The sequence below is a fragment of the Solanum dulcamara genome, chromosome 2 (assembly GCF_947179165.1).
Source record: "Solanum dulcamara chromosome 2, daSolDulc1.2, whole genome shotgun sequence".
Lineage (NCBI taxonomy): Eukaryota > Viridiplantae > Streptophyta > Magnoliopsida > Solanales > Solanaceae > Solanum > Solanum dulcamara.
In genome coordinates, this window is record NC_077238.1 from 26,980,400 (window position 1) to 27,005,239 (window position 24,840).

At 35.9% G+C, this 24,840-nt stretch overlaps 1 protein-coding gene across 2 annotated transcripts in view; it reads right to left on the bottom strand.

Moving 5' to 3' along the window:
• Window positions 1-23,079, bottom strand: part of LOC129880478 (mannosyl-oligosaccharide glucosidase GCS1) — a 43,492-nt gene extending 20,413 nt beyond the window's left edge. Inside the window, exons 1-7 of one of the 2 annotated variants that reach the window (XM_055954522.1) lie at window positions 22,634-23,079; window positions 14,897-14,970; window positions 9,649-9,900; window positions 7,902-8,076; window positions 5,433-5,519; window positions 5,240-5,308; window positions 5,066-5,162 (exon numbers count right to left, since the gene is read on the bottom strand). In XM_055954522.1, the coding sequence (XP_055810497.1) occupies window positions 5,066-5,162; window positions 5,240-5,308; window positions 5,433-5,519; window positions 7,902-8,076; window positions 9,649-9,872 (652 nt within the window). In that variant the 5' untranslated portion in view covers window positions 9,873-9,900; window positions 14,897-14,970; window positions 22,634-23,079. Of the gene's footprint in view, window positions 1-5,065; window positions 5,163-5,239; window positions 5,309-5,432; window positions 5,520-7,901; window positions 8,077-9,648; window positions 9,901-14,896; window positions 14,971-15,102; window positions 15,534-22,633 lie in introns of those variants that run through there. The other variant, XM_055954521.1, reaches the window with a different exon arrangement.
• Between the last annotated feature and the right edge of the window lie 1,761 nt (window positions 23,080-24,840).

The window sequence follows — 24,840 nt, forward strand, 5'->3', positions numbered from 1 at the left end:
CTTAGGTACTTAAAAGGAACTGTACAACTTGGAATATGATACAGACTGGTTCAAGAAGGTGCTTTGCTTGGCTTTGTTGATAGTGATTGGGGTGGAAATGTTGATGATATGAAGAGCACTACTGCTATGCTTTTTCCTTGGGTTCTGGTGTGTTTTCATGGAATTCAAAGAAGCAAGAACTAGTGGCACAATCAACTGCAGAGGCAGAGTATGTAGCAACATCTACAGCAGCAAATCAAGCTATTTGGTTGAGAAAAATTCTGAAGGATCTTGGAATGGAATTGCAAGTTAAAAATTCTAAAGGATCTTGGAATGGAATTGCAAGTTGCAACTAAGATCAAGTATGATAACAAATCAGCAATTGCAATTAAGAAAATCCAGTGCAGCATGGTAAAACAAAGCATATTTTTGTCAAGTTTCACGCCATTAGAGAAGCTGAGAAAAAAAAGGAAATCAAGCTTGTTCATTGTTGTTCCAAGGATCAACTCGCTGATATATTTACCAAAGATCTTCCCAAATTTAGATTCAAAACTCTTCATGAGCAACTTGGAGTTACCAGCAAACATATCAAGGAGAAGTGTTGATGTATTGAGATATTTACTGTTATTTCTTTTTAATTTAGTATTCTAATTCTGAAATTTAGTTATTGAGTAAGGGTAGAATAGGAGTTTATTTAGTACCCTAGTTGAAATAGAATAGGAGTCTTTCATCTATTTATTTCCATGTATTGAATGAATAAAATAAGCTGAATATTTTGACTTGCGTATTCTTTCCTCTTCTCTGTAGAACAACAAAATTGGCCAATTTCTCCATCTCCAATCTTGTAGCATCCTTCTGAAGGTCAGGTTCCATCCTTATCTGGACCATACTTCATTCAGAGTCCTGTGTCACTGATTCAAGTTGAAAATGTCAGAGTACAACTGCCTAAGGTTGTCAATCCCCAACCAATTATCCTCACATTATACCTAAGTTTTTCTGTAAACCCAAGCCACAAGCTTCTTATTGATTTCCACATACTAGTGCCATATGTATTGTTCATCCTTTTTGTCTTCCAAGATTCCTCCTTTCTATATTTTTTCCTTCACCACAGTGCCCCATAAAATTTTCTCTTTCCTTTGGGAATCCCCAGAGCCATTTCATCAGAAGACTTTTATTTTGTTTTCTTAGATTCTAGTTCCAAGTCCTCCTTGTTGTTTGGCCATAGTAAATGTTTCTCATTAACTAAATGAAAAGCTTCTCTCCTTGTTTCTTTGCGAAAGAAAGTTCCTTCTAAGAGCATCCATTGTTTTCTCCACACTTCCAGGAAGAGGAAAATGAACACCAAGTAGGAAGGTAAAGCATAAGACAAAGTTAATTAAAACTAATCTACCTCAAAAGATAAATATGTAGATTTCCATCTAGTAAAAATTTACTCACATCATTCCCGTACACCAGTCCAAAGATCTTTGGACTTGCTTTTGGCTCCTCAAGGCATGCCTAAGTATACAATTGGAATGCTTCCTATTTCTCCACCCAGAATTCCAGCCAACTATTGTATCCTTTTTAATAACCATGCTGTCCGAGTCAGCTTTCGTGCACCTCGACTAATTCCACGAGATACCTGCCACCTGCCACCAACAACAGGTACTAGGTAACTCTGTCCACCAAGGCTAGGACAGATGGGAAGAATCACCTAGTGTTTTTTGTCTCCGCTGAGTTTTGAATCTGAGACCTCAAAGTTCTCAACCGCTTCATTGACCACTAGGCCACACCCTTGGGTGCGCCAACTGTTGTATCCTTATCACCTCATTTACCGGAATAATTTGACTTTTCCTCCTATTAATGTGGAGACTTGAAGTAGCTTCAAATAAAATAAGTATGATTCTCAAAAACTTCAATTGTCACTCCTATGCATCACAGAAGATCAAAGTATCATCTGCATACTAAAGATGTATAACTTCCACCCTCTCTGTATACTTTTCTGCCACATTGAATCCCTTTATCCATCCATTTCTATGAGTAGCCTTTACCATGTTATTCAATCCCTCCAAAGCTAAGATGAATAAGAAAGGTGACAACGGGTCACCTTGTCTCAATCCTCTTTGAGAAGGGAAAAACCTTCCAAGGATCCATTTATCTAAATGGAAAATCTGACAGTGCTTATTCAAAATTTCATCCATCCAATTTATTTGCCTCCAAACCGCAATTTCCGCAATATTACCAGCAAAAAGTTCCAATTTACATGGTCATAAATTTTCTCAATATCTAACTTGCACATGATGCCTGGTAACCTTTCTTTCAATTTGGAATCTATGCACTCATCAACAATGAAAACAACATCAGTAATTTGCCTTCCTCTTATGAATGCCTATCTGTTGTGTGTTTACCCATTTGTCCATCACTTTCTTCAAACTTTGTGTGAGAATCTTGGATGTTCGCTTGTAAATTCTCCTTATTAGACTGATTAGTCAGAAATTCCTTCATTTTACTGATTAAGGCCACATAAGTGGCATTAAAGGTTTTTTTTCAAAAACTTCCGGGGAATGAAAATTCTGCACAGCAGTCATAACATCAGTCCTTAGAAACTTCAAGAACTTAATAAAGAATCCCATAGTATAGCCATCTGGACCTAGGGCTTTATCTACTACACATAGCTTGAGGTCATCCAATACCTCAGTCTTCTCAAAAGGTTTGTAACTCTTGTTGTTCCTCTGTACTAATAGTTGGGAAAAAGTTCATATTCTAAGATGGTCTCCACTCCTCAGTCTCAGAATAGAGATTTTGTTGCCTCTACAATGTCCTCGCCTTCCACTACCAGTTGGTCAATGTGGATATTCCTCTTATGACCATTAGATATTCTCTGGAAAAACTTTGTATTTTTATCCCCTTGTTTTATCAACAGTGTTTTGGATCGTTATCTCCAGACTATCCCTTCATTGTTTGCATAGTCTTCAAATTTCATAAAAGGATTAGCTTTCCAGATGGCCACTTCTTCATTCAAGCATCTTTGTTGTTGAATACTATCCACGCCTACAATTTGACTTGGGATCAAATTCTTACTCTTCTCCAAGTTTCCATAAGTATTTGAGCTCCATCTTTCAACTTACAAAGCTTTAGTCTAAATTATAGTCATGCCTTCCTTCAATGTCAAAAGTAGTCCATCATTCCTTTACTCTCTCTTTAAATTCTTCACTACCTAGCCACCAACTTTCAAATTAAAAGCAAGACTTGGTGTGCACCCATGAGCTACTCTGTACCACAAACCGAGTGTGATCAAAGCATATTCTTGGAAGAATCTCTTGTTTGATATTGCTAAACATCTTGCTCCATTATGTGGAGTAAGAAATCTAACAATTCTGGAAGACGTTTCCATCTGGACCAAGTGTAGCTTCCACCTTCCAGCTTAGGATCAGTCATCTCCATATCTTCAACAAAATCAAAAAAATTCAGTCATGTCTGAGACAAATCTGACAAATTTTAAAATCTCCCCCTACCACCCATGGCCCTGAAAACAAGCCCCTTGCATCCCCAATCTCCCACCAAACTTTTCGTCTTGACTTATTACAATTTAGAGCATAAACCCCTGTCATGTGCCCTTGTGAAATCCTTGGCTCTTGACTTCAAACTGTAAGTCAGATTATAAGAACCAGTTTCCAACAACTCCCCTTCTTCCCAAATTTTACTACCCTAACCATTAGGATGCCTCCCCTAGTTCCACTAGCCCCCAATTGCCCATACCTAGCTCCTTTGTTCCCCCACAACTGCTTCATTATCTCCCCATTGTTTTCTGCAAACAGAAGACATCTGCTTTCCATTTTTGAATTAAACAATTTATCACCCTCCTCTTTTCCTACAATTTAACCCCCTCACATTCCAGGATATTACTTTGGCATTCATCATATACCAGTTGAAGTTTCTTTCCCCTGATTCTTTTCCCTGTAGTCTGGGACTTCATGTCTAGTACCAGCCCTTTCAACTCTTTTAAGCCTTTTATTTTAGGCATTGTCATAACCCCTGGCTTAGGTTCCTACATAATAGATACTGTCAATCTTCTTGAAAAGTGTAGTCTCCTTTTCCCATCCCCGAAATTCAATCCCGAAGTGCTTGCTTAATTTGATTATGTTTTGAAGAACCCTAATAATGCATCCATCTCCCCATCAAACTCTTCATCTTGATGCTGAAAATTTAATGGTTCAGCATCCTCGACAACCCATGCAGCAGCTTCAGATGGGTCAATTAATTGCATGTCTATTGTCTTGTTTGTCTTTATTACTATGAATCTGTGTTCCTTCCCCTTCTATATTTGTCATTGCATCTTCGTGATCATCCCATTCTTCTTGGTTCACCCTTTCATACAATTTTTGTGGTTGGTTCTCTTCTGAATTTTTAGTCAGCAAGTCTCCAGAATTACTATTGAAGAACCCACATCCAGACAGTTTGCTTCGAACTCTACCAGCATTTGAACTATTTGCATGTTGCTCAAAAGATAAACTAGTTTGATATAAGGAGATGAGCCTCGGTAAATAAAATTGGGCCTGTTTTAAAAGGTGGTTCCTTCGCTCTTTAACTGATGATTGCCCAAATTTTGCATAAGCCCCCCTCCCCCCCCCCCCCCCAAGACACGTGTCTCTGGAACCTTGCTAGCTGCTTTTAGAAAAACTTCCTCACAAGTCACAGGTACCCACGTGCTTGTACTCCTCTATAACACAGCTGTTTGCCCTAGCTCTTTCAATATACAGCTTCTTTGCCCATTGGTCCTTTGTCATCCCTGCTTCTCCATCTCCGGCGAACAATTGCAAATCTCTTTTCTACTAGACTGCAGGTCAACATTACATTCAATTACCTATGACAAGCAAATGGATTTAATCCCCTTTGACCTCCATCTCATATTTCAGTAGCATTGGTGGATAGGATGACTTTCTACTTTCCTCGTTAGATACATGTTGAAGTCAGAATAATTTCAGAGTTTCTTTTTAAACATTTCCACTTATCAACAAAAAGAATCTAAAGATTTTCACTTATCAACAAAAAAAATCTAAAGATTTCCATTTTATGCCAATCATACTCTAATGAACTCAGCATAAACCTGTCAGCCTGCTGGCCCGTTCTTCAACTCTTGAATCAAGAGTACTGGTTCCAGAAAGAAAAACAATGTCTGTTTTGAAAGGAATCCTAGCAGAGATCTGCATTAAAAAGAAAACCTACTTACAAGATATAGATCAGCAGTAGTGAAGATAGTGATAATTGACTGAGAACGTACCTGAAATACTAAAATGTTGGGAGAATCATCAGATGAGTCCGAAAGCTGCAAATGGCCAAATTTTCTTGCCTAACAAAACATGGACGAAAAGCAAGCAACAGATTAAGTGGCCAACTACGTAAGGTAGAAGGCAAAATATAAGATTTGACATCACTTTCGACAATGTAGCTATAAATATGAATAGTATGAGTACTTGGACTGCCAAATTTGCCTGGACAAGATCAGAGAGATTGTGAATGTGAGGCGTCTTGAAGCCAGAATAATGTACTCCAGAAACATCCTACAAGAAGTTATTCAAATAAAAATCTAGCGCAGATAAATGCTAAACAATAAGACCACCTGTTGAAACATTAAAAAGAGGGTCATAGAGTACAATGCAGAACTACCATTTCAGTTCTTATCCTGTTAAAATATAAAGTACTGATTTGCAATTTGTTAAAATAGAAATAGGTGTACACAATCCTACTTAGGTGTACCATGGAAATTACTTTTATATCCCTTATATTTTAACTAAATTCCTAAACTACCTTTTTTATTCTTTTAACCCTAAAATTCACATCATAAGCATTTTTATCCAAACACTCAACTGCTTATTTATAAAAATAACTTTCAGCACTTCAAAGTTCTAAAAGCACTTCATACATAAAAGTTACTTTTTTTAAGCCAATCCAAACGGGCTCTAGGAATAGTTTATAGTATCCTACTTGGAAAAGGATTGTTTTATAGTGTCTATAAATAGGGTCTTTGTGTAATATTATTCTTACACAATTCAATAGTATTTTTTTTTCCTATATTTCTCACACAATTCAAAAGAATGTCAAAACGATGTCAAAGCAATCTTCTAGAATTAGCAATAAACTACAGGAAAACAACATTATAACAAAGGGATCTCAGTCATGCAGCCTTCATGAAAGAAAGCGATAACATAATCAAGGTTTCTCCCATATAATTACAACACCTCAGAGCAGAAGGGATCAGTTTCTCCTATAAAGCCAGAAATATCAGTTATGTATACCTTATCTTTAGAAAAGAAGGCAGAAATATTAGTTAAATGGAGCTTTTTATCCATGCTTTGAATGACCAAAACACAAGCGTCTTAAAAAAACATCTAAAACGCTAACAATCCCTTGCCTTACATGGAGTTTATGGTTAGTAAAATTTATTGATGAAAGCAGTGCAAACATATGTACAAGGTGTTAAAGATGCAACTAAGCCATCATCATCAACCTCACTTTGGTATAAAGCAACCTCAAAGCCAACATGCTAATTCAAGTTTGCCAAATTTCTTCCCTTCGCTAAGCTCTCTTCGCGGTTGACTGAAAATTGGTAGAAGAAAAGGCGTACCTCTACCTGAGAGATTACATCCTTCCCTATAGAAATTTTTCTTTTGAAATGTGAATGGTTGTATCCAAAGCAGCACTAAGAGAGTGCTGGTAACTCTGTGAAGAAAAAAAGAAGAGTATGTCCCATCCTAAACATGTATGGATAGTAGAAGCTCTAAAACAGAGCACTGCATCTACAAGTTCAATTTTGCACCAAAGATAGAACAAAAAGTGTTGTTAGCCTATATCTTCTGAATGGAACTATATTTTTCTTTCAAACACCTCAAGTTCCTCTCTTTTTTTCCAAATTGTCCAACATATACAAGCTGGTACATTATTCCACCATTTTCTCCTTCCTTTATCAGGCCCCACTGTTTTGTTTCCTGGCATCCTTTCCTCTAGAAACATGGAAACTAACATTCTAATTACCCAACTAAAACTAGTATATAAAGAAGAAATGACTGAGGTTCTTTTTCTTTGATTTCCAAAGTATCTAATTTTAGAAGGACTGAAAATGCAAAGCATTACAGGTTAGCATTTATCTTCCTTAACTTTACCTTCTTTCAAAAGTTTTGTAATACACCTTTGTACTCCTAGCCATGCCCTCCTTATTGCACTCTTTTATTTCTCTACCAAGCTATATCCTTACGTTAACCATCATCCTTATAGCTCAACACACAAGAGCCAAGTCAGTTTTGGTTTTAACAGGTACTTTTCACAAACATTTCTCCAGCTCAATTATCTGAAGGGTTACTTCACCCTGAGTTCACACTAAAGCAGCCATCTCCTGGGTTCATCTTCATGTGAACCAAACAATAGCCCTCGATATATATTTTGTAATGAATCCATTAGCATCTAACCAGCAACTTAACCAACTGCAACACACCTCCAAAGCTGTACGTGACAAACAATCGGAAAGAGTGATTATTGTGTGCCTAACCTTACCCTGGGACCACAACAGACCTCCTAGCCTCCTGCTTATCTATCCTCACAAAGCAACAAAAATGAACGACATAGAACCCTCCTACAAGAACACAAAAAAAGGAAAAGAAAGGAGAAAGGTCACTCAATGTAGCATTGTCACTTCAAATATTCAGCGCCCTCTAAAAACAATTTTTAAATAGATCAGTATCCTCTTAAAATAAGAAGCCTACAAAAATCAGAAGAGATACTTTAGCCCGAGTCTTGTCTCTGAAGAGCTTCGCATCTTCAGGAGACATGTATAAGGCAATAGTTAAAAGGTCAAAGAACCATATGAATAGATGCATTATCACAGCTGATTGAAGTTCACTGAAACAATTGACTTTTCAATTGCAATTGAAAATCAGTCAGCAAATTACCTCTGAAAATAAGTGGAGCTGCCATTCTCCAATATCACTGCGTGATCCTGACGCCAATATAGAATCACCATGAATATCCAAGACTCTGCTACCCAAAGTAAGACTTTTCCCGCCTTCATCAGCCACATAAAAAAACAAGTGCGCGGTATTTAACATTTCTTCATCAGGGACAGATCTGTGAAGAAATTTGAGCGACAATTGTTTAAGGGATAGAAAACATGAGATGGAGATATAAATCAATGCACTATCATTAGATTTCAGTTGGAAATACAGCTTTTCAGAAAAGAATATCATTCATGCTTTTAGTGGTCGCAATACTAAAATTAACTTGCGAAGTAAATGCAGTAAAGACTTTTAATAAGAGAACACAATACTCTGCTTATGGTTATAATGATCATATGTGAAAAAATAACCAACAGCGACAATCACCGATCCCACTGCTTTAAAGATGCAACTCTGCAAACAAATTTCCAAGAGTCCAGGCACTCTAATCTCATTCAGCAATTTTACCACACATTTTTCTAATGTGTTGTACGCGCACTTTAAGTTAAGATATGCCATCACTCATGAAAATATTCAACTTGAAATTATCTTAGATATTATTGATTAGCATGATTATAGGAGATTTTACTCTCTAGCCTAATTTTAGGAGACGATCTATTTTACTATTCAGCTGTAATATACTGTCTTCCTATTTTAGTCATAGGAATCTTTATTATTTAGCTGTAATTCACTGTCTTTCCTATTTTAATCATAGGATTCTTTGTATAAATGTTCTTGCTTTATGGGATGTAAAAAGTATACTGAAATACTCCTTTTGTCTATCTTTACTTGTCCATGTCTGACTTGGCACACTCCTTAAGAAACAATAAATAGAGGAGTACTTTTACTATATCACCCCTATTAATTATAAGTCATCTAAATATATAAAAAATAGTATTTAATAGCAAAAGTAAAATAGAAAAATATGATAAATTATCTCTTGGTTTTCCAAACAAGACAAGTAAAGTTGGACAGCTATTTTTAGTATATTGGACAAGTAAAGATGGATGGAGTATAAAGAAGCTTCCTCTTCTTGACCAAAATATACAGATATATCTTCCAAGAAATACCTTCTTCTTTTTTTTGCTTCGATAAAGTAAATTTTATTAAAATCAGAACCAAGATGGTACTCTGTGGAGTACAAATTACCTGAACATTACGGTTTCTCGTCTACATCCTCATGTTTTCCAAAAAATTCAGAAAGTGATTCACATTTTCTACATTATACCCATATACCAAAAGTACAATTTTTTTTAATCGTCCAGATAAACCTATACCAAAAGTATAAATTACGTAAACATCTATTCTTTACAAAAGAAATATGATAAATCCTTCCCCTCTTAACACCTGTTCCTCTCCAACCAAACAGTCCACATAATGCATAACGGACCTGTAGACATATTCACAACATGATACCAAACAAGAAAGGAGTTATTGATGAAATAAAGACAAACTCATTTTGTTGATTGCCTAGGTCATCATTCAATCAACCAATGACACCTATATATCATTAATTGCAGAAAACAGATGAAATCTGCAGCAAATGACTTAGCTTTGCATAAGACGAAGCAATGTGCTATTTCCTCACTAGAGAACCTGATTATAAACATATTTCTACTTTGACTGGCACGACATCCACAAGAGCCGAGTATTTGCATGTAAGGCTTAAGAGAGGAAGATCATGAGAGATGGTAAGGAGAAGTACCCATCGCTCTGCGCTCCAATTCGAACAGCCCAGTCTCCACCATAGCCACTACCACGATCCTTGGATTTCAGAAAACTAGTAGTCAAGGTCATTGTCTGTTCAATCAGAACCTGATGTCCATAATCCCGTCCATTATGACTAGTCCAGCCATATTGTTTCAACTCATCTGAATCTTGGCATACATGACGCATGAAATACCTCTCATTCTTGACTCCAAGCCACATTAACCCAGCAACTAATGACAGCGGAGTCCTGCATATTATATTATAAGAAGATATAAAATGAAGTTCCATCAAAGAGTATAAAGGGAAGCCCAGTGCACTAAAGCTCCCGCTATGCGCAGGGTCCGGGGAAGGGCCTGACCACAAGGGTCTATTGTACGCAGCCTTACCTTGCATCAAAGAGTATATTACAAACATATTTTCAAAATAAAAAAAACCATGTAGTACACAAACAATAGAGAAAATGATAGAAGAATTGACAAGACAACACCAGTATTTCCAAAAAAAAAAAAAAAGACAACACCAGTATGGGCATCCCAAGTATCAGTAATACTTTAATTTCCTACACCGGACCATGGCAATTGATGCATCAACAATTCCATTGCTTAGACAGAAATGTTCAATTGTGACACAATTAGTTGTCGTGTTTCCCAAGTTGAACTAACAAAATCTACTCAAAATTTTCTATGGGATAATAGGATAAACACCAGGATGCTAGCACTATAGCATTCTATTTATCTCCAACATCTTTCTGTTTTCCATGACCTCAAATATTCAAATTGAAATGGTAAACTAATACACAATTAGTGCAGAACTTTACCATGTATTGTGCAATCTCTGCACCAGATCTCACAGCTTGGAACTGGTTGCATTTATTCATTTCATGATATTAGGAATCAGGTAAAGCAAGGTGAAATGACATCACAACGTTGTAAGATGGTAAGATACTTTCTTCAGATTATGTCAGCAGAAGATGAACTTGTTTTATTCTTATGCTCGAGTTACAATAACCAAGAAAGTCTATCTATCCACATTAATTCTATGATCTTTTTTTTTTTTGAAACTGGTAAGGTTGTATTCTCCGGCATTAAGGGTATGCTGGACTCCTCTAAAAAAAATAAAGAGATGCAATTACAAACTTCCTATTAAATCCATAATTTGATCAGTATATTTTATACACAACATTTTACACCAAAAAAGCAAAGATAAAAATACAACTCCATTTTACTTTATGAATGGAATTGGACATGTCATTCCTCTCTCCATATTGACCACCATATACATGATGGGATAAATCTCCACCACCTCTTCTGGCTCTTGCTTCCATCCCTCCGAATCCCACAGCTCAGAAGCTCTGATGTATGCTCTGGCATGATCCAACTAGTTCATGTACTGTTCAGGAAGAGGTTCCATAGCTAGGTAGTAAACTTGCAATACAAACATAGGTTTTTGTTTGTTTCCCCTGTCACAATATATAGAAAACACCTGGGAACAGCTGTCTTCCTTTCCTCTGCAGCACTTCTTGAGTTAGGCATGCCCTCTTAATAACCAACCAAGTGAAGCATTTCACTTTGGTAGGAATGGTACTTCTCCAGAAGTAGTTCCAGTGTATTGGGATCCCCCTGTTGTCACTTGTAGGCCTCACTTGTAAGCACTGTAGACAGAGAATACCCATCATTGTTATGTTTCCACAGAACTCTATCTGCCTCTGTTGTGACAATATTGACTTGGCCTATCTTCCCCAGTAGTAGAGCCACTCTTTCTACCTCCCAATCGCTTAGTAATCTTCTGAAAGAGATGTCCCATCCCTGTGTTGTCCAGCAGTCAGAAACAGTTACCTCACGATTCACACAAATTTGGTGAAAATCTGGGAAGACCTCCTTGAGAGGGCTTATATCAATCCACCCATCCTTCTATATATAAATTTATCAAATTTTTGAAACTGGAAACTTTTTCTATATATAAATATTGCACTTTAAAAATTTTAAAAAAAAAAAAAAATCTTCTCATTGTCATTCAAGCGGATCAACCTCCTAAAATTCCAACTAAGAATTTAATTTTCATCCAGAAAAGGATTGGTATTCCTCCCCTTGTTCTTCTTATCCCAAGTCACAATTCACCAAACATACCAACCTTCATTAGTTTCCCCTTTCTTTTTAACTTTCTTTCCCCTCCTTTAGGCTTCATAGATTTTCAATTGAAAAGTTGTTTCTTTTCCTCCATACTTAGAATCATATCTAGGATTTTATGCTCAAACCCATTAACATTTACTCTGAATGTCTTGCATGCTTTCCCCATGACTAGCTTGCTCCATTTTGATGTCTCAATTACTCTAGGACTTTGAATTTGATCGTCGGAATCATACCAAGGAAGAAACAGACAATCACTCTAATTGTAGTGAGAATTTTGAATCTGAGTCGGCAACTATAGGAGCGTTGCTAGAGACTGACCTTGGCACACAAAAAAGTATAATTCCTTCATTCAGCCTCATCGTCAACTACCAGATCATGGATCGAGTGCAGTATCTGTGCAGGCTTCATCTAAATGTTCTATGGAGGTTGAGGAGGGGCGGATGAATTAGTAATAGGACCCTTTTGCCTTAAAAACTTGCTTGCCTTGCTTGGTTTGAGCCAATTTTTAACTCCCGTTTCCTTCTTATAACGTTTGGACTCTTTAAAATAATAGGCCCGATCTATGTTTTTTGTTCCAAAATGTCCATTAGCAACATTTTAATCTGTAACTAAGACAGAGTTTGTTCACCTAAAGGACCAATTCCACGGTTTAGTTCTAATTTTTGGCCTTGTTTGTAACTCACGTGGTCGTCCACTACATCCACCATGTACCTATTATTGGCTAAAACTAGCGTTTTGGGACTCGAGGTACCCACTCCTATAACCGTCGACTCTGCTACTTCAGCAACCCCATTTCTAATGATCTGGGAATGGTCATCCGCGATCAAGACACAATATTTTCAATCTCCTATTTCCACCTCCACCCTAAAGGAGGATTTAAGAGAGAAAATTTGACACATAATCGAGCCCACATTATTAGATCCGATTTTTCTTTTGTTTCAACATCCACCGCAACAAAACCACCAAAAAGATCTTCAATGGATTTTCAATTACCTTCTGACCAAGCATGAAGAAGAATACCTAGGCTCTAACCATACATGTTTTGAGTTCATTGTTCATTTGTGTGATGAACACCGGCGACCACCAATCCAATGAAAGTCTTCTCCTATCTCAAAACCATTCAATTTCTTCAACCCTCGTAGATTCTTGTTTGCCATCTTTCAGTTAAGTCGGCTTTGAATCACTTTCGATTTAGGGGGTGCAGGGAATGGATCGTTAAAGGTGCCACTCAAGCAGTTTGAGATTTCAGGAAATTTGAATTTTTTTTGCAGTTAGGTTAATTTTGACCATATTTTTTCATAACCGTAGTGTTTGGGCCAACTTGCACGCACCTCGACTAATTCCACAGGATACTTATCACCTCCCACCAGCAATAGGTACGAGGTATCTCTGTCCACCAAAACTAGAACAAATACGAAGAAATCACCTAGTGTTTTTATTTTTACTAGGATTTGAACTTGAGCCCTCATGGTGCTCAATCCACTTCTTTCACCACTAGGCTACACCAATGGGTGCAATTTTTGATCATATTATCCACCATTTTTGCAACATTTACCCCATTTTCTAACCAACCTTGTTCAATTTCAACATGTGTACATGAAAACTCTGGTGTGGTATGACACAGTACAGTTCAAGTTTGCCTAGGAACTGGAGATTTCTCCTAGCAGTATCCCTCCATCCTATAGTCTATCCAACTTTGGTGGAGGCCTTCCCCTATCCTACGGATGATTCTATCCTCACGAAATGACCATAGCAATTGAAATTCAAGTACACCCTATATGAAAATGCTTGTATCTTTCTCCCCCATCTTCTACAAAAATCTCCCATTCCCATTTCCCAAAGATGCATGTTAAAACTGGTCACATACCCACCTAAGGAAAGTTTCGTCAATTTTCAATCATCACTGAAACGATGACCCTTTTCAATTAATAAAAACCATCTAATAACATTCTCACTAATATCTAAAAGTTCAAAAGATTTTTCTTGCTCTAAGAAGAACAATCTTTTCGCCATAATGGCACAAAAGTTAACTAAGAAAATCATTGAAGATAGTCATCGAAAAAGAATTCAAAAAAATCCACGTTTCCCATGGGAGAGAATAGTTTGCTAGATCTTGATATTGATTGGTGCCCAAATACTATTGAGATGAAAGGACATAATGATCTTCCTTATCAAAAAAAGGGCATAATTTTTATTATTATAGATTGTGATACGTCAGTTACCAGACTATTTACATCACAAACCAGGACTCATGAAGATAAACCTGACTCATGGACAATTTAAAAAAAAAAAAAGAGCCATCTAACCAATCAATACACAAAAAGCATGAAACTTTCTAGAAGGCTTAATCCTTACCTTGTAGCTAAAGATACAACAACGATTACTACCATGTCTCAATCTCAAACTAGTTGGATCAACTTCACCAATCCTCAACATCCGTTCCTTTCTACGAGGATTCATGTATGTTAACTAATTTTGTACTCAGAGTGAACCTAAAGCAAGACTTATGACACTTCCCATATGTACACCTCTATTAATATACTTTCTACTTTTAATTAGGGATTTTTACACAAAATAGACCAAAGGAGTAAACTATTTACTTAAAATAGACCTAGCCCAACTTATTTACCCTAATTGGACCAAAAACCCAAATTATTTACCCTCTTACCCCACCTTCTCCCTTTAAATTTCGCGCATGACGTCATGCTGACGTCAGCATCACTGCTACTCTTTGATACCATCAGAGTATATTATTCTCTAATAGTATCAAGAAACAGTGCTTCAATAAAACTGTTTGATACTATCAGAGTATATTATATACTCTCATGGTATCAAATGCTTGAGATAGTTAAAAACAAAAGGTATGAAAGTAATGGGGTATCCAATGGTAAATAGTTTCATTTTTGGGGGTATAACAATAATTATCCCTTTTAATTATAGGGTGATACAACCCAAAAATATATAAAATAAAACAAATTCTACCAATGAGGAAATATATTTTTGATTTAAGTATATATTATTGATGTTGTGGGAAAAAAGGAAAACCATACACAAGAAGCATACCAAGAGGTAGAAAATGAAAATCAAACCATGTGAGCAGAATATACGTACTACCTTGCACGAACTCCAAAATAAACCTGAGGCCTGTAAGTACCCCAGTACAAGCTCTCTCTATGCTCTCCTTGAAACTGCAGCAAAATGTAACCTTTAACCCAGCTTTAAAATAATATTTAAAATGAAAACGAAAGAAAAGAATTATCAAAATGAAAGAGAATATCTGTAAATGGAAAAGAAATCAATTGTTTGTGAGTTTAATTTACCATTGGCAGATCCTTTAGTTTTGGAGCTGGAAGTGGAGTGATCACTCTTGGTTTTTGAGGTTTCTCCATGGGATTAATGACTGGATAAATGAAAAAGAGTGCGATAGCGAAGGCAATAATTCCAAACCCTAAAAGGAACTTGACGTTCACGCTGAAAATGTGAATTAAGCTATTATTTCTAGTTTTATCCTTCCGTGGCATCTGATTAGGATTACGGATTCGGGGATTTTCGGTGGAAGATTTCGAAGCTCTGCTTCGAGTACTTCCCCGTGAAGTTCCCGCCATTGTTGGTCGTATGTTTCCAGTTTCGCCGTCTGTCAGAGCTTTATGGATACTCTGGAACTGAAGTGAAAATGACTGAGGAAGGAGGACGTTGAGTTTTTGAGACACGAACTTGGGCTTTGACTATGTAGTCAACCTTTCGGCCCATAAAACACTTGTAACTAAAAATGAAAACTATTTACAAAGAGTTGTTCCTTACTTTCATACTTCATGTGTTTTAATTGCTAATTTACGTTTAGTGTTTTTCCGATGGTATTAAAAAGAAATGGAGAACACTACTCGGTTATTTTTTAATATCATTAGAGTATATATATATATAACAGACAGTGTTTAGTGAAAAAGATTACTCAATTACTATTTGATACAATCAAAGTATATAATTATTATCAAAGTGTATATATATATATAATAATAATAGGGTTGTGGGTCCAACTTGGATAAATAGTTTGGATTGGATCTAATTTGAATAAATATTTTGCCTAATGAATTTAATTTGTGTAATTTTTTCTAAAAAAAATTGAAAAAAATTGACAAATAATCACTAAGGGTTCGTTTTGATAGAGTGTATTAGAAAATATTATTCATACATTAATTTTTGTATTATTAGTAAGCTGTTTGGTACACTTTTTAGCATATATATAACAAGTGATGGCAAATGTACAGGTTGAGTCAAATTTGGACGGATTGAAAATGGGTAAATATAAAATGGATAATAATTTAATCCGCCCATATTTTATACGGATAAAAATGAATTGGGTAAAATATTAGTTTACTCATATTTACTTATATTTTTATGAATAAATAGTACACTACTTTAAAATTCAATATGGAGAAAATATTTTAATTTTTTTTGAATGAAAAGTGTAAAAAATATTTTATTAAATTTTATTATATGATAAAACTAAATACAACACCCGATGCGTGACCCAACTTCTAAATCGGGACTCAGCCCCAAACCCGACTTAGGAATCTACTTCTAAATCAAAACCCGATGTCACACCCCATTTTCAAACTGGTCGAAATAGGTCGCAACATAATATGGCTATGCCGTTGATTCGGAAAATTATTTAGACTCGCCACCTAATTTTAAGGAAAAGACTAGGAAAATCATTGCTTGAAAAATGTAAGCGTAAACTTTGTTTTGATTTACGAAACCAGTGGGATCTAGATAAGGATTTTGGTTACTTGAGGGGAAGTTGTTAAGCATCCCTCAGAGCTTATTTGAAGATAGTCCTTAAATTTAATTTTAGGAAAAATTTATTAGAGATATTTTATTCATTTATTTGCTTTAGAAAATGATGATAAGAAAACTTTCATTAATTAAAAAAAATATGAAACTTTGAAGTGAAGAGGAAGTACTGGACACTATTGACGCAACGAGGGCTGCTAGACGCAAGCGGAATTGCAAATTATAGACTGCTTTTCTGATTTTGACAGAGATGGAGTCACACCACAACTCCAAACCGCTCCCAAATGTACACGTAAAATAAAGAAAAGAGAAAGATTAGAAATCTGAACTTGGATGATTATAGCTTTACATAGTAATTAATCCAAATGAAGATAAAGAGTCATATTTCTCAAGGCAAGACAGACAATCTTAACAAATATTGACTAACTTTAAACTATTAAAATGCAACATGTTTGAATTCTGATTGTCTTTTCTTAGTTGTATCAAAAGTTTTCTTTGAATTCATACATTATAGCAATGAGGCTCATGGATCAAAAGGGCCAAGCTTACAAGCTATCAAATGCCCTGTCATTTCAAAGTTACTTTGACAAGCAGACAAAAATCAATAAATCATCATCTAAACTACTTAAATACAAATAATGATGGAAAGAGTGAAAAGTGATAAACTAAATAAACTCAAACTCATTAATGAAGCTGGCTAGTGCCCTTCAGTTTAATCACAATGACATAGAACACTTAAACCCTTCTTAGTGGATGTTCTAACACTATTCACAGATTCTAAGAAAATATTAAGATCCTAAACAACAACGTGCATCACTTTGTAACAAACTTTAGTTTGAGCTACTTATCCTCATAGAAATATAATTTGAACTCCTATAAATTATGATGCCCCTTTCATCAACCATTTGTATACGGATTCCTACTACTCAATAAGGAAACACCCAAGATTTACCAAACGACTAAAACAGAGAATGATCCAAGTGAAAAGTTATTTGCAAACGGTTAGAAAATTGTATTGGAAAATATTAAACAGTAACAAAACTTCTGAAAGTAATAAAGACAGAATCTGGAATGAATCTGAAAATAATAACAGTATATGAAAAATTATTGTAAGAAGAAAATCGAGCCCACTGAATACACAGTGTGTCCTTAAGGAATTTATTCCCCTCAAAGTACCCGAGGTTTTGGAATCTTTCCTCCCAGAATAGAACGATTTACTCACCAAAGTAGAGATACTACAAATTTTGGTGACTGCGAACCACTCGAAGGCTATATATCACACGATTTTAGGAAGTGCAGAAAGAAGAAGAAGAAGTATAGGTGCTTGTTTAAGTCCATAAAGTGACTTAACAAGTTTGCACACTTTTTTTTCTTTACCTGGAACTACGAAACCCTCAGATTGTTCCATGTAAATTTCTTCCTCCAATTCTCCATTTAAGAAAGCCGTCTTAACATCCATTTGATGGATTTCAAGACCATATACAACTGCAAGTGGCACTAACATCCGAATAGATGTTATCCTTGTTACCGGTGAGTATGTGTCAAAGTAATCAAGGCCTTCTTTTTATCTATAACCTTTGACCACAAGTCTTGCCTTATATTTATCAATAGTGCCATCAGCTTTCATTTTCCTTTTAAAAATCCATTTGATCCTAAAGGTTTATTTCCAGGAGGAAGATCAACCAAATCCCATGTATGGTTATTCAAAATTGATTGAATCTCACTATTGATTACCTCTTTCCAAAATGCTAAATCAAAAGAAGACATTGCAGCTTTAAATGTTTGAGGCTCATTTTCAAGCAAGAATGTCACAAAATCTGATCCAAAGGAAGTAGATATCCTTTGACGTTTGCTACGCCTTGGATCCTCTTCGGTTGATTTACTTTCCTTTGGTTCTTCTCGCGGTCATTTAGATCTTTCACTTGAGGACTCACATTTAGTTTTATACGGATAAATATTTTCAAAAAATTCAGCATTATCTGATTCAATTACCGTATTAACATGAATTCCAGGATTGTTCAATTTGTGAACCAAAAATCGACAAGCTTTGTTGTTTGTAGCATAGCCAATAAAAACACAATCCACGGTCTTTGGTCCGGTTTTTACCCTTATGGGCAAAGGAACTTGGACCTTTGCTAAACACCCCACACTTTAAAATATTTCAAGTTGGGTTTTCTTTCTTTCCTTAGTTCATATGGAATAGTTTGTGTTTTGCTGTGGGGCACTCTGTTGAGTATTCGATTAGCTGTAAGGATAGCTTCCCCCCACAAGTTTTGCGGTAAACTAGAACTTATTAATAAAGCATTCATCATTTTTTTTAATGTTTGATTTTTTCTTTCTGCAATTCTATTTGATTGTGGTATGTAAGGGGCAGTAGTTTGATGAATAATTCCATATTCTAAACATATCTCTTCAAAAGGAGATTCGTATTCTCCACTCCTATCACTTCTAATCATTTTTATCCTTTTATTCAATTGATTTTTCACTTCGTTCTTGTATTGCTTAAATGCATCAATTGCTTCATCCTTCCTATTAAGCAGATACACATAATAATATCGAGTGCAATCGTCAGTAAAAGTTATAAAATACTTCTTTCCACCACGAGTTGGTGTAGACTTCATATCACAAATGTTTGTGTGAATCAATTCTAAGGGACTAGAATTTCTTTCAATAGATTTATAAGGATGCTTAGCATACTTAGATTCAACACATACTTGACATTTTGATTTATTGCAATCAAAGTTAGGCAATATATTTAAGTTAATCAGTTTTCGCAAGGTTTTATGATTGACATGTCCTAAACGTGAATGCCATAAATTATTTGACTCAAGTAAGTAAGAAGAAGCTTGAATTTTATTATTATCAACAACCATTACATTTAGTTTGAAAAGACCCTCAGTGAGGTAGCCTTTTCCTAGATACATTTCATTCTTACTAACAACTACTTTGTCTGAAACTAGAACACACTTGAATCCATTCTTGATAAGAAGACCGGCAGACACCAAATTCTTTCGCATTTCTGGAACATGATAAACTTTGTTCAACGTCACCACCTTGCCGGATGTGATTTTCAGAAATACTCTCCCATATCCTTCAACCTTAGCAGTTGCAGAATTTCCCATATAGATCGTCGCATCAGGTGCTGCAGGTAAATAAGTAGAGAAGGCTTCTCGGACTGCACACACATGCAAAGTAGCTCTCGAATTAAGCCACCATTCTTTGGGATTACCTACTAGGTTGCATTCTGATAGCATTGCACACAGATCATCGATACCTTCTTTATTTTCCACCATATTGGCTTGTCCCTTTCTCTTGTCCTTTTTCGGAAGACGACAATCTGGAGCTTTGTGGCCAACTTTTTCACAATTATAACAATTTCCCTTGAATTTTTTCTTGTTCTGCTCCTGATTCTTTCCAAAAGGTTGCTTCCTTTTCTTATTCTTTGGAGCAGCATCTTCAATGATGTTCGCTCCCATAATCGTTGAATTTCCACGTGACTTCTTTTCTTCTGTTTTGTTATCTTCCTCAATCTTGAGACGAATCACAAGATCTTCCAACTTCATTTCCTTGCGCTTGTGTTTTAGATAATTTTTGAAATCTCTCCACGAAGGAGACAACTTTTCTATCATTGCAGCCACTTGAAATGCTTCATTAACTACCATACCTTCAGTAATAAGGTCATGAAAAATAAGTTGTAGTTCTTGAACTTGGGTTCCAACAGTTCTGCTATCTATCATTTTATAGTCTAGGAACTTAGCAACCACAAATTTTTTCAACCATGCGTCTTCAGTCTTGTACTTCTTCTCAAGTGCATCCCACAATTCTTTAGAAGTTTTCACAGCATTGTAGACATTGTACAAATCATTATTCAAAGCACTTAAGATGTAACCCTTGCATAGAAAATCCACCTGTGTCCATGCCTCAATAATCATAATTTTTTCATTGGCCGACATATCAGCAGCGGGCACAGGAAGGTCTTCGTTGGTGAACTTCTGCATATCAAGAGTGGTAAGCCAAAAGAACACCCTTTGCTGCCATCCTTTGAAGTTGGCTCCAGATTTTTTTTTTTATTTTTCTGTCGGTGGCACAGAAGTGCGACTTGTTGCAGAAATAGTCGCAGAAGTAGTAGCAGTATCACTCGTCATTTCTTTTCACTGTCAAAATAGACAAACTGTATTTATATTTCAGAATATCAGACCTTTTACAAAAAAAAAACGATGAAGTTTTTATACTCTTCAAATCGTTGTACAAATATGAACTTTAATATTCCAACGAAGTTTTTATACTCTTCAAGTCAGAATATTTATTTTATACGGAGTAGAAAACCACATAGGTTTTAGTCTCCAAAAATATAATACAATTTAATCAGAAAAACAAAAATAACAGTTATTTCCTTAAGATTGTTAGAAAACTGTATTGGAAAATATTAAATAGTAACAAAACTTCTGAAAGTAATAAAGACAGAATCTGAAATGAATTTGAAAATAATAACAGTATATGAAAAATTATTGTAAGAAGAAAATCGAGCCCACTATATACACAGTGTGTCCTTAAGGAAATTATTCCCCTCAAAGTACCCGAGGTTTTGGAATCTTTTCTCCCAGATAGAACGATTTACTCACCAAAGTAGAGGTACTGCAAATTTTGGTGACTGCGAACCACTCGAAGGCTGTATATCACACGATTTTAGGAAGTGCAGAAAGAAGAAGAAGAAGAAGATGTTATTTCAGAAATTTCGTATGGAACATTCTGAGGATTAAGAGACATATATAGACTGTTTGCACCTTTTAAGAAAAGGCACATGTTGGGAAAAGATTTGCCTGTTGAGAAAAGATTTGCAACTTTTCGAACAAGGTTGCAACCTTTCAAAAATCTGTTGGAAAAATGGAGGGAAAGATTTGTTTAAATTAATCCGGGAAAGAAATGGATCGCGGGTCACGGGTCAGTATTTTTTCACTTAATTAATTAAATAAATAAATAAATAATATTAATTAATTAAGATTTAAAGGAAATTTAGTCCAAAAAGATTCGGATTCCGATTCCGAAGCCGTAGCCGTAGCCGAGCGACGACGACGACGGCGCGAGGGGAGACCCTCTTCTTGACCCTTTAGCAACATGAAGGAGTGCTTCTACTTTTAAGTAGGAGATTTTTCATTTCCACCACCTATGTGGGACCAAAGATTATTTCATAAAGTAAGAGAGAACATATCATTTTTCCCTCCATTTCTTTTTCCTCAATTTTCCATTCAAACTATCTATTAAACCCAACACAAACTCGACAAGCTTATTCGATAGTCCCTTCAAGTATTATTAGTCCATATCGATCAATTTCTGCATTAACTTATAGTAAGCAAAGGGGACAAGCTGTCTCAGTGGGCAGAACTGAACAAGCGACTAAAGTAATCAATCAACTAAATTTAAATCTACAAACTGAAATGTAACCAAAGAAGAGGGTGATTGATGATATATTCAGACACAAGACATATATGAAATTCAAATTGCAATTATATTCTAAAGCTGAATTTGTAAAGAGTAAACAACACATACGAAATATGGAATAAATGACACACCGACCCAAACATAAAGAAAAGTTAAAAACAAGTATAATTGAAAACTAGTCTTCTCTGATTCTTAGTTGAAAAACAAGCTTGTGATATCTCAAACAAACATAAGGCTTTGAACCATTCATATCGATCTTAAAGGTATTCATTATTTTCAAAGAAAACAATGTTAAGACGAATTATCTACTAGTTTTAAACACTAGTTCGAATTATAAGCTAACAGGTCCTCTTTCTTAATATTATTTGTGTAGGACTAATAACGATAAATAATTACTTGTGAATCAGTAAAACAGTAAAGAAGATTAAAAATTCTAACTCTTAAGGTTAATATTCTAGACATGACCAGACCCAATTAGTGATCCGAATTCCATATCAACACTCGTTTATCATTGTGAACTAGTAAAATCTATTACAAACTACACATATCATATTTACGACACAAACACACCCATATTAAAACAAAAACAACACAAAGTGAAGAGATGGACGAAGGTAGTACCTTTTGTCTCGCAGCATAACACCCAAATCAAAAATTCTTCTCTCTAAAGCTCTCTTTCAAAGTTCTTCTTCTTCCTCAAGTAAATTTCAAGATGTAATGACCCTCGAGGTCATTTTTCCTTAATTCCTCCTTTTCATCATTTAGAGCATTTTTGTAGAGGCCCCAACTTGTTTATGTCTTTCTGGAACTGACTTTTAAATTGCCTAGTCATTCGTTTGGGTTTTAGTCATGTTTCCCTGCTTTGGAGTATTTATAACTTAAAAAGTTGACTTTGGTCATAATATTAGGTAAACGATCTCAGAAACAGAATTCTGACAGTTCCATCAGCTCCAGAATGATCAAATTAGGCTAGTAGCATGGCCGGCACAAGTATCGAGGCAATTAGTGAGAGTTTGAGGCCATTTTGCGCTTTAGTCTTTGAAATTTGACCTAAGATTGACTTTGGTCAACATTCTAAAAAAATGCACTCGGATGAAAATTCCATCAGCGTGGTTAGTTCCAGAATATCGAGTTTGGTCTAAAATGACCCTTCATTCATTTCTCGAGACTTTTAGTCCAACCTCGAGGCCCATTATAAAATTTGGCTTAAAATGACACTTGGGTGTAGGACCCATTTTTATTTAAAATGTCCTCTTATGGAAATTTCAAATGGTCCATTGAGTCCGAAATCTTGAACTTAGTGGGGTAGCATAGTTTATTTGCACGCACGGAATTTCAAACGAATCTCGAGCACCCCATCGGTGACTAGGACTTTGACAAAATAGTTGATGCAGCACCTTGCTGGTGCAATGGAATTTTACCCTTTGCATTCACGGGCATAGGGAACGTTCACGAGTGCCTTGCCGTGTTCGTGGAGCTTTGTCTCCTTTCCCTCCACATTTGCAAGATACCCTCTAAGTTTGCAGAGGTCTAGACCATTTTTTTTCGCGATAGCAGGCCACTTAGGCCGCGTTCGGGATAGCCAAACACCTGGTCTTTAATTAAAGACCAAGGACGAACTCAACATTTGCTTGACATTTTGGAACTCGATTTTGAGAGCTATACTAGTCCAAATTTGGTGCTTTGAAATGTTGGAGGTTTGTATTTGTCAAGGCTACATGCATTAGTGATTGAAAAGTGTAGGAGACCCGCCATTTGAGGTAAAAATGCATTACTAGTTGCTGTCATTATTGAGTTCAAAGCTTTAAAATATGATATTTATGCATGTTGTGCTGATTCGAGCCTCAAATTTTATTCCATTTTGGAACATAAGTTCAGTATAGTTTTTGGGATGGTTTTGCGGAGTTAATTCCAGAATTTTTGGAGTGGGTCCCACATTCCTATTTTTACTCCAAAATTAGCCTTTCTCTGAATTTAGTAATTTTAATGTGAAAACGACAATATTAATGTTGTTTACCTATTTTTGATTGTCTGCCAGCATTTAGAGGCCATTAAGAAGGGGAAAGCTCCGATTCTATGATTTTGGAGCACGTTTTTCAGCCTATAGGTAGGCTATGGTTCCCCCTCTCTAGATTGAGCTTGAAATATGATTGCTTGTTGATTAGCTCCAATTTGGGTTGGTTAGTGATTAAATCATGCTTAGACGTTTAGAAATCATGCCTTAGGCCTATTTCAGGATCTTATCGGGTACTTGTAAGCATGCTACTTGCCTTTTGGGTCATCCATGCCTTTTCATGTATTTGTATACTTATTTTATCATCTATTTAAAGCATGTTTGGCCTTATCCATGATTTGACTAGAGTTTGCCATAGAAATGCATGATTCATACCCGGTAGGCCTTAGTTTTTCCCCAACGTCGTTCGACTGGCTTAGATCCTTATAGACTGATGAAGCAAACTTGAGTCTAATAGTCATAGCCTTAGCTAGGCAGTGCTCTTACTTTGATGAATTTCTATCCTTACCTCCCTGACTCTGTAGTTTTACGAGTTTCGGCGATGATATCGAGTTTTGTTCGGCGATTCAAGATTTGGTTCAAAGTTCAACTCAACTAGTTTAATTGATTGAGTAGGTATGGATGTCGATCCACAGAGATTTGTGACTATAGACCATTAGAAGCACTTTCAACAGCTACCTTGATACTGATGGCGGGCATCCAGATTCAATGTCTGGCCTTGACCTCAACGATATCTTCGGCGGGCATCCAGATTCAAGGTCTGGCCTCGACCACCTTGATACATTTGGCGGGCATCCAGATTAAAGGTCTAGCC